The sequence below is a fragment of the Uranotaenia lowii genome, chromosome 3 (genome assembly GCF_029784155.1).
Source record: "Uranotaenia lowii strain MFRU-FL chromosome 3, ASM2978415v1, whole genome shotgun sequence".
In the NCBI taxonomy this organism is placed as follows: Eukaryota; Metazoa; Arthropoda; class Insecta; order Diptera; family Culicidae; genus Uranotaenia; species Uranotaenia lowii.
In genome coordinates, this window is record NC_073693.1 from 88,477,485 (window position 1) to 88,488,628 (window position 11,144).

The 11,144-nt window shown below is 42.6% G+C and overlaps 1 protein-coding gene across 2 annotated transcripts; it reads right to left on the reverse strand.

The window, feature by feature from the left end:
* Window positions 1-3,571: 3,571 nt before the first annotated feature.
* On the reverse strand, window positions 3,572-5,434 carry LOC129755645 (farnesol dehydrogenase-like). 2 transcript variants are annotated; one of them, XM_055752260.1, is made up of 3 exons: window positions 5,351-5,434; window positions 3,892-4,617; window positions 3,572-3,827 (listed from the first exon to the last, which is right to left on the reverse strand). In XM_055752260.1, the coding sequence occupies exons 2-3, from the start codon at window positions 4,453-4,455 to the stop codon at window positions 3,654-3,656; spliced, it is 738 nt and encodes a 245-aa protein (XP_055608235.1). In that variant the 5' UTR covers window positions 4,456-4,617; window positions 5,351-5,434; the 3' UTR covers window positions 3,572-3,653. The 2 variants fall into 2 exon arrangements, with proteins under 2 accessions (XP_055608235.1, XP_055608236.1); XM_055752261.1 differs by lacking the exon at window positions 5,351-5,434 and having other exon boundaries at window positions 3,892-4,619.
* Window positions 5,435-11,144: the final 5,710 nt, after the last annotated feature.

Genomic DNA, 11,144 nt, shown 5'->3' on the forward strand with positions numbered 1-11,144 from the left:
TGGTAGATCTCGACTAAGGCTTGTACCACTTAGAGTCGTCTCACATACAAATTCCGATTTCTCCATGAGGAATTAACGTACAAAATTGGTTAAATTATGTTTTTATTCAACTTATACGGAAAAATGCAAAAAACAACATTTGTTTTTGCTGTTTTGAAGGATTTTTGAATTTTTGTCGGATACCTCTCACCCATTTCTGCGCAACAGTAACATCAACCGTATCGGTCATATTTTCTACCACTTTGCCATATCAGACGATGATTTGATTGATTTGAAACTCTTTTTCAATTTACGCTTCATTATTCCCCTATATCTTTCAATGGGACGTAACTGTGGACAGTGTGGCGAATTGAAGCTGTATACAAAAATATCAAAATTATTCTTCTGTTAACATTACAATCCCTGGTGTAATGGCAGCTAGCTAGATCGGGCTAGAACCTCACGGGGTCTTCGTATGACTGGATAAACGGCATATATTGCTATCTTTTGAAGACACTCTTACTTATAAACTTGTCCATACATGGCTGCTCCAAATAGAGGGCGGACTCTCGAAGAAACAGTTTGGTTTCCGTAGAGGATGCAGCACCGTAGACGCCATCCGTTCTGTCATTGAGAAAACGAACAGAGCCAGGCTAACGAAGATGAGAGGGCTCCGCTTTTGCGCGATTGTCACTCTGGACGTGAAGGACGCCTTCAACAAGGTCAGTTGGACAGTGATTGCTGCATTGCTCATTTAAATGAGCGTCCCGGCATTTCTGTATAGACCTGTGGAAAGCTATTTCCACAACCGCCAACTACAGTATATGACTGGTAAGGGCATACGGACACAAGAGGTTTCAGCAGGTGTGCCGCAGGGGTCAATACTCGGCCGGGTCCTGTGGAATATCACATACGACGAGCTCCTACGAATGACCCTCCCGTCCGGAGCTGAAATCGTAGGATTTGCGGATGATGTAGTCCTCTTGGCGAGAGACTCCTCGACAGCGGAGGTACAGCTTCTTGCCACAGTAGCTATCCAGGCAGTGGAAAGCTGGATGCACTCCAAGTGCCTGCGTCTAGCCCACAACAAATACGAGATGGTGCTGATCACCAACCTGATCTCACCCCAAACAGGTACCGTTGCATTTGGACCGTGTCATATCGTGTCCAAGCGCACTATTAAGTACCAAGGGGTGATGATCGACGACAGACTCAGATTCACAAGTCATGTCGACTACGTGTGTAAGAGAGCGGCAATGGCCACGGCCGCACTCACACGGATGATGTCGAACTCCTCAGCAATCGGAAGTAGCAAGAGGAGGATACTGTCAAGCGTGACCACGCCAATCTTGTGGTACGGAGGGCCTGGGAAAACAGTGTAACCTGCAGAGACTTAGCAGCGGCTGATAAACCTGCGGGTTATCAGTGAATACCGGACCATCTCGTCCGAAGCCGCCTCCTTAGTGGCGGGCTTCATGCCCATCTCGGTTTTGTTAGAGCAGGATGTCTATTGTTACGACAATAGAGACACGGCAACTGGAAGCAGCTGTAGGACAGCTCAGCGAGAGGAAGGTGGACCAATCGTCTGTTCCCGAACATCGAGAGCTGAATCGGAAGAAGACACGGTGAAATGGACTTCCATATGACGCAATTCATGACTGGTGTGGTCCCGACACTACGTGGTACAGAGGATGTGTACGGATTCCATTACACTTGGCATGCGGTCAGCGATGGGGTTCACCCGGATCATGACTGCCCTGCAGGGGAGCTGGAGTCAACAGTAGTCCGCGTTGTGCGTAGGATGCTCCACCTTCGAGGAGTATTTGAGTAGTACGTTTCCCTTATTTTCATATTTCCCTTTCTATCCTCCTTTTTCTTCTAAACAAGTGTTAAACTAAGCATAAAAATTGTAAAAATACAAAACGAGTTTGGCTTCTTAAAGCCTAAAGGTATGAGCGGTTTCAAAAAAAGAAATTTAAAAAAAAATAGTACGTTTCCCAACGATCGAAGACTTTACCTTCTCCGCAGTGGAAATAGTTGGGAAAAATTTATTCCACGATCGGGGAATACCCACGGTTAGAGTGGTTCTCGACAATGGTTTGGCCATTTGAGTCTGTTTAGGATGACGTCTTCGTCGGGAATCATCCGAGTAGTTGCGTTAAGTCCCGCGCGTGCGGTGACAGACGCTAATCTAGGATAAGCTGCTCTCGATCCGCACACGAAGGACTTAAAGGTGGCAAACCTCGAATCCTGGAGATAAAAGGTCGGGCTTCGAGTCGTTAGAAGAGATGTCAGGCCTTGGGCCTTCAGGAGGAGAAGTTTGTCTGGTCAACCAAGAGTCTTTACGATAAGAAGTCGGGTCTCGAGTCGCAAGAGGAGAGATCAAGTCATCAATCTACAAGAGGAGGGGAATAAGTGTTTACCTCGAGTCCTTACGAGGAGAGGTCAGATCTCGAGTCGCTAGTAGAGAGATCGGGCCTTCAATCATGCAGAGGAGAGGTCAACCTCGAGTCGATGCGAGGAGTGGTGGGATCTTGAGTCGTTAGAGTAGAGATCAGGCCTCTCCTCGAGTCGCGAAGATGAGAGGTTTATGTGGGAAGCTCGAGTCATTGCGAGGAGATGTCGATTCTCAAGTTGTTAGAGATGACTTCAGATTTCGAGTCGTAATGACGAAAGGTATTACTGAAAGTGGTCTCGTCTATGAGTATTGCCTTGGAACGCACTAGCACGAATAGACCTCCCCCTATTGAAGAAGAGTGTTTTTAACAGTTCGTGGTGGAACTAGTTCTACGGCCCGAGGTGGAGTTTAGGGAACAAGAGGTATAAACGGAGTATAGGGGACGTGGTGGCTCGCCGTGCCTTGGAATACAATCCGTAAACCGGAATTGACCACCTGTGGTTATCAACTAGGAAAAAAACATGGCTGCTCCAGTGATGGAATCTTTTGTCTTCTTTCAACAGCCAAATTTACAATTGTCAAACATATAACTTGGCTTGCCAAATCATCACTTTGCGGGTCAATTTATCCGCTAAAGCTAATGTGGACCTATCCATTCCCCTCTTAAGGTTAGCAAGGTAAAATTGCTGCCCCAGGATTTGTCATTCTCGGGAGTTTGAAAGCCTTGGCGATCATTCCTCATGACTGTATAGGGTTTGCCACGTGGTTGTGCAGAAATGTTTTTCCCCTCTCGCGTTCCATCTTGGATAACTTTTAAACGCGTGTACCAATCCTAACAAAAATTTCACCACTAGTTAAACAAACCTTACCTTACCTTAAAACTTGTGAAATTGACCCGTTATTGCGAATGTTCATGATCTGTCAAATAACTAAACAACATATACCTATATTATACTGTATAAAATAGCTGTTGATTAACTACCAAATGTTCAGAACAAATTCCACTTAGTGCCTAACTAAGCTTAAACTAGGAGCTAATGAACATATGTTGAAGATAAGAAAATATTTTTTTCGATTTGGTACAACAAATATTAAAAGTGGTGTAAAAACCATACGGAGAAAGAACTCATTCTTAAAATACGAAACACAGACTTGAATATGTGCCTGGCTTGTCAGCTATCCAAATACCCTCAAGGAGCTCAAGGAAATTTTCGATTTATTTGATTGTTTTTATTTAAAGTAATGCGTTTTTTTTTGTTGTTGGACCACTTCCTGTTTAGAAAGCCTCACCTACGGGTTTGATGATGATTTCGTGGACCTGAACATGCGGCGGAGTGCCGAGGGCATACAACACAGCATTGGCAATGTCTTCACACTCGAGCTTGGGAAAATCCCGATGATCATCCAGTCCATCGACGATTTCCGTCTTCACAACGCCAGGGCTGACACTCTACAAAAATTTAACTTTTATTGTAAGAGTTCAACTGATAGAATACGGTCTTATTTATACTTACGGTAACCTTAACTTTGGACTTCATTTCGCGTAGCTCGTTCCGCATAGTTTCCGTAATGGCCGTCACGGCAAATTTACTGGCCGAGTACATGTTCATGTGCGGGAAGTTCAAAACTCTATGACCCGCAATACTGTTAATATGAATGATGTGTCCATCCACCGATCGTTCCTTCATCGACTTGAGCGCTTTCCTGCTACACAAAGTCAATCCGATTACATTGGTATCCAAAATGTCTCTCAAAAGCTGAGCGCCATCGTCTCGGAACAAGGCCGTGTCCCGCACTACCCCTGCATTGTTGATCAATACATCAACTCCACCGAAGCGCTTTTCAATTTCTTCAAAAACGCTGACAATGTCCGATTCCTTCGAGACGTCACATCGCAACGCATGCAATTTGCTAGCCCTGTCCTTATCTAGCTGGCTCTTGATTGCTTCAACACGTTCCACTCGCCGAGCCAATCCCACAGTAACCATTCCAGCTTTGGCCAGCTCCCGAGCAATGACCGCTCCAATGCCGGAACTGGCACCCGTTACGACCGCTACTTTTCCGATCCAACGTTCCATATTTTCTCTCGACTCGCTTGTGATAGGGACAGCTTATCGAAACGTTCAACAGTAACGCACTGATTGATTTGACCTATCGACGAGTAGTTGATGGTAGATTGTCCAGCTCGGGGAAGTTTGTTTTTATACCTCGGTTCTTCAGTAAACTCCTGTAGAAGCCGTCTATAAATTACGAAAGCTATTGAAAAATTATCGTGCCATCTTTGATTTTTAAAACTCTTTAATTGGGCAAAGCCTTATTGATTTTTTCATCTTATATTTATTTCAATTCAATAGTTTCATCTATGAGTTTCAAAGATGTAGCTGCATAAGCATGGTCGTTGCATCACAATGACTCGAGTTATTTGGAATATAAGATGACATTTATATTTTCGAATCTTCCTAGTGCGTTATTGTTTATCTACTTAGGTTTAGGAGGTGATGACCTATTTAATTCTTACAAAAACTACCTACACATATTGAAAACGAAAAAAAAAAATTCAAAATTAAAATTCAAGTTCAAGAGTTGCAGTGTGCTAATCAATCCTACTGATCTGATAAAGTCGAGTCATCCAGTGAAATCAATCAACTGCAATATTTATCTATTCGATGTTATCTTTCGTGGGCTTTGGCAGAAGGTTCGCGTTTCAATCGTATCTGATTCTATACTACATTCTGTACTACAATGAGATTATTTGTTCTAAATCACCTAGAAATAATGAAACCTATTTCTAAATTTTTAATTCCTTTTTTATATGCATTGATTCTAGTTCAAACTTGTCGTGAATTAAAGAATTCATGAATCATATATTTGACGTTCGCCAAGTAGATAAGAAAAAAAATGAAACGCTGATTTTAATTAAAGGATGACGACGCTAGCTGTTGCGAAATTGGAATTTACAGATAATTCACTTACCTGTTTTAAACTCACTGCACATACAGAAGTAAATTTTCCCAATTATTTGTGTGGGATACCATAAGTTAATACCGTTCGAATAACAAGAATAATATACATTCTATTACATAACGCATCCATAGAGCCATCAACACTCCCCTCGGCGAACAGCCAACAACAGCATTCCTCTCTTTCGCATCGACCGTCTCGCCCTAGCATAGTCAGTCGCGATCCAACCGACCGCTCGACGCGTCGGTCGTCAGTGAAGTTTAGTGCAATCTAATATGGCAATATTGTGTCCCCTTCGGACTTACGCCAGGTAAGCGACCGGATTTCCTATTGTACATTCCATGGCCCTGCCCTGAACCCACAATTTGTATGTCAACAAAGATATTTTATCTTTTCAAGAGCTTTAAGGCCTCCTGAATTGATTCAACACGTAATTGTCGAAAAGAGTGATATGAATCGACATCAAGCCAAAACCATGTTCTCTAAATTTAAACCTAATTTTCTAATTCCAATCTAATTTTTTAAACCTATATTTGAGGCCCTTGGAGCCAAAGGCGGGTATAAGTGCATAAAAGCGTTTTTCGAGAAAACACGCTGTGTTTTGCCATTTCCCATAGTTTGAAATATGAGGAATTATTTGGCATTATTAGCTCAAAATCGATCGCTTTTGCACTTATACCCCTTTGGCACTTAGAGCCTCATATGAAAATCTATAACTAACGAAAATTTTTGTTTAACTCGAACATAACCAAAAAGATTTACATTTCAATGGAAATTCTATTTAAATTTCCCCTAATATCAAATTTCTATTTGATAAGTGTGTCAGGAAAATCTGGAAAAACTGGATAGAAACGAATCTCCTTGTGTCATAATAGTTCCACCTTTTTAAAAAAAAAAAAACTTTCAGTTTGTATGGAAATTTGTATGGAAGATGAAATTTTTGCATATCAAATCATATGATTCATGACATATGAGTCGCACTGGTTGAGCTCACTGTTTTCTACAATTCGCAGTTCCTGTTTTGATTTTTTATAGTTCTATTTGCCGCTGGTAGTGTTCGTGATTATCTGCTCGTTGTTTCACCAACACTTTTCAGTTTTGAGAAAATCAACCTAAAAAACGACCATGTCCGTTTTTTGTACCGAGAGTTTTTGAAGTTAATTGTCCCGTCTCATTTGTAAGTCTCATTTGTGCGTAAGGAATGTTAAAAACAACTCTGTTTCCCAGTTTTACACGCTAAAGAAACAAAGCAAACATTTGGGTCTTCATTTAATTTTTACTAACACATTTTTATCAATACTTTTCAGCTTAATTTTTGGTTAAAAAATTTAAAAAAAAAATTGTCAATGCAGTTGAAATCCAAAGTTTTCGCGCTGGTGACTGGCAACCTTGATAACAAGCGACGATAAAAAATTCACCACACACCTCGACAATAGGCATCCTTTTCTTTAGTTTGGTTCCGACACGTGGAAGGCACGCGGGCGGCAGTGGTGCAAAGAGGCACCCGTCGAAATGTGGAAAATCACCGACAGCGGAAGAGGCAGCGAGTCCAACTTTTCCAGGAGAAAAAGCGCCGCCTGGAGGAGGAGGAGCTCCAGGAGCTGGAGCAGCTGCATCGTTCCCAAGAAACACGAAAGTTCTATCAGAAACTCAACGCATCCCGCAAAGGCTTCGTGCCGCAAGCCGAAATGTGCCGGGATAAGGACGGGGGTATCCTGACGGACAATCGTGAGGTGATCAAAAGGTGGAAGCAGCACTTCGATGAACACCTGAACGGCGCACATGCAGGAGATCAAGACGGTGGGGGAAGGTACATCGCCGGCGTAGCCAACGACGAAGAGGAGCCACTCCCAACGATGAGTGAAGTTAAGGAAGCCATTCGCCAGCTGAATAGAAACAAGTCGGCTGGGAAGGATGGCATCGCAGCTGAACTCATCAAAATGGGCCCGGACAGGTTGGCCGATTGCCTACACCGGTTGATAATCCGGATCTGGGACATAGAACAGCTACCGGAGGAGTGGAAGGAGGGGGTAATATGCCCCATCTACAAGAAGGGCGACAAATTGGACTGTGAGAACTACCAAGCGATCACTGTCCTCAATGCCGCCTACAAAGTGTTGTCCCGAATCCTACTCCGCCGCCTAACGCCACAAGCAAACAGATTCGTGGGAAGTCATCAGGCCGGCTTCATGGAGGGACGGTCTACGACGGACCAGATATTCACATTGCGGCAAATCCTCCAAAAATGCCGTGAACACCGAGTCCCTACGCATCATCTATTCATCGACTTCAAAGCCGCATACGACACGATCGACCGTAACGAGCTATGGAAAATCATGGACGAGAACGGCTTTTCCGGGAAGCTGATCAGACTGATCAAGGCGACGATGGATGGAACGCAGTGCTGTGTGCGGATTTCGGGTGAATTGTCGGGTTCATTCGAATCGCGCAGGGGGCTTCGACAAGGTGATGGTCTATCCTGCATGATGTTCAACGTGGCGCTAGAAGGTGTTATTCGACGAGCGGTGGGCGAAATGCGGGGCACGATTTTCAACAGATCCAGTCAACTTATCTGCTTTGCCGATGACATTGATATAGTCGGCAGATCATCTGCGGCGGTGGAGGAGATCTACCGCAAACTGAAACGCGAAGCAGGAAGGATTGGGTTGATGATTAATACGTCCAAGACGAAGTACATGCTGGCCTGCGGATCCGAGACCGACCGAACCCGCTTGTCCAGTAATAACAAGGTCACGATCGACGGCGACGAGCTGGAGATAGTCGAAGACTTTGTCTATCTCGGCTCACTGGTGACCGCAGACAATGACACCAGCCGTGAGATCCGGAGGCGAATTATCAGCGGAAGTCGTGCCTACTATGGACTCCACAAGCAACTGCGGTCGAGAAGACTTAGCCCTCGCACGAAGTGTAACCTGTATATGACGCTCATTAGACCGGTTGTTCTCTACGGGCACGAGACATGGATATTGCTCGAGGAGGACCTGCGTACACTCGGAGTATTCGAGCGACGAGTGTTAAGAACCATCTTTGGCGGCGTACAGGAGAACGGAGTGTGGAGGCGAAGGATGAACCACGAGCTCGCGCGCCTCTACGGCGAACCCAGTATCCAGAAGGTGGTGAAGGCTGGCCGGATACGCTGGGCGGGACATGTTGCGAGAATGCCGGACGACTGTCCTGCAAAACAGGTGTTCGCTACGAATCCGGTAGGAACAAGACGAGCGGGGGCGTAACGAGCGAGGTGGTTAGACCAAGTGGAGCGTGATCTGGCGAACGTGGGGTGCCCGAGAAATTGGAGAACGGTTGCTATGAACCGAGTGAATTTTAGGAATTATGTTCGTCAAGTTATGTCGTAAGACGGAATACTATGTAAATAAAAAATAAAATAAAAACGTGGAAGATGTTTGATAGATGTCTGGTCAACATGCAATGTCGTCAGTGATATCGCCGTCGCTGGTTTTGGCGAAAACTCCGGTTTGGGGGTTCGGCGACAATTAGTCAAGATATTAGATGTTTTAGTATCAAATAATGAAAAATCAACCATTGATACCGTGTTTGTTTTCTCCTCTCGTTCAGTGGTGCGCTTAACCCGATCAAAACAAACACAAATAGTCGTCACTCACACTCTGTCTCGCAACACTGACAAAATTTTCAGAAATATTGGAATAAATCGATTATGAGTTAAGTGGTTAAACTATCCGACGTAATTTTTAAACCTCGGAAATAAATATCATATCGAAAAAATTAAGAATAGTTCAGCCCTTTCTTTCAGTCCGTTGTTTACCTGAGAATTTTCCTTTAGGCGACATCCATAAATTACGTAACGCAAAACATGCACTTTTTTGACCCCCTCCCCCCCGTATGTCACAAATCGTAACGCTTCGACGTACCCCCTATCAAAATTACGTAACGCTGATACTTGGCACCCCCCCCCCCCCCTCATCTTCTAATGTTTTTAAATACTGATTTTCGAAGATCAAAAATAGATTTGAACATAAATTTTTTTAACGTTCTGATAAAATAAATTGATTGGATTATTACGTGTTGCTCTGTGCTTGTTAACTGATGATCTATCTTGATTATTTTATTTAGTTCATGAAGCATAACTTGTTATGTAAAATATACTCCCTTTAGTAATATTATACGGAATAATAAAAATTGCATTTTTTAAATCAATTGAGACAAAAAAATCCGTCTTGAGGTTGATTTAAGTTCTTTTCGGTAAATGTACCTAATATTCGGTTTTCCAACGGTTATTTCACGGATATTCAATACACATTTTTAAGAAGTCTATCTCAGAATCTTTAGAGAGGAAAGATTATAAACCAGCTTCAATCATGTTGAAGCTTACAAGTTTTAAGCTGATTTTAGTTTGCTCATCATTCTGTGAAAATTACATGACATCAAAATAGCTGTAATTAGTAAACTGAAATTTTAAAGGAAAAATCGTTACGTAACGATGAGCTTACCTTCCCCCCCTCCCCTATGTCACAATTCGTAACGCTTGAGCTTACCCCCCCCCCCCCCCTAGGAGCGTTACGTAATTTATGGATGCCTCTTATTGAATTTTTCTGTCCCTGAATAGTGTCATCGTACATCGTTTGTGCATTTATTTACAGCTTCCGTTAAAAATTACACAAGAAGCTTCCGGACATTCGGAGAAACTTTCACATTGGGACATAAGATGGGTTTTTTAAGGTAGTAGCGTTGCCACAGAATATTCATTGCAAAGTGGATCGATCTATAATAAAAATGATGAAAAACCCGGTTTGAAAAAATGTTGAAACAGGTTAATAATCAAACCATCTTTGCGAATACTTTTAGTTTTCTGTTCATTCTCGTTGAGTTTACCGATAAGAAATCAAAAATGCGCTAAGTTTAGTTAACAAAATGGAACTTGGTTTTTTGCTATCCCTAAACCGAGTTTTGATTTCCATTTGTTGATCGTGCGCCTCACCTGATGCCTCACACGGTCGGCCATATTAAACCATAAATGTTTGAAAAATAACCATAATCGAAGTTTTGTGGATTAAGTCGTTTTATGAGTTTTCAGCATAAACTCATAAAATGAGATTTCTAGGAGAACTTGGATTATGGTTATTTTTCAAGCATACCGAAAAAGGCGGAAAATAAGCAGAAATTCTAGAGGAAAACACCTAAATGAAAGTAAAATGACAAGAATCAACCAGTATTTGTTCACATTCTTGTTTTATTTCGAAATACATATTTTGCGAGGAATATTACAAAATTAAAAACATTCATGTAAAACTTTTTCAACCGTAATCTTTTCTTGGAAGCTGTTAATAAACATGCATTATTTTGTTGAGTCTGCGAGGCGGAATTCTTCCGATCTGCCAAGCTTTCGTTGGCCTCTGCTGCCATCACTTTTGCGAACGATGATGTCTGCTCCCCGGTGACTGCACAGCACGCGAGCCTATATTGGTTCCTCTCATAGGTTGGTGCTGGGATTCTAAACGCAATGATTTAAATCGGATGGGCTCGCTGAACGAGGGAAGTGCTATTCTTAGCATTACTGCAATGGATATAAAAACAAAAAATCGAATATTAATATATGATTAAATATGATGCAAAATAAATCCAGCGACAGATTAAAATAATTTCATATAATATTTATAAGGCTTACTTTTTTATAAGATGGGTGATTCTTAGCAGAAGCCTTCATTGCTTTTTGGAACAAACGGCAGTCTCCGAGTCGTCTGTTCATGCCGCCATGATGGTGTAACAATTTTCTACCGTTGAGGCCGGATTCGTTCGAGGCAACAGATTT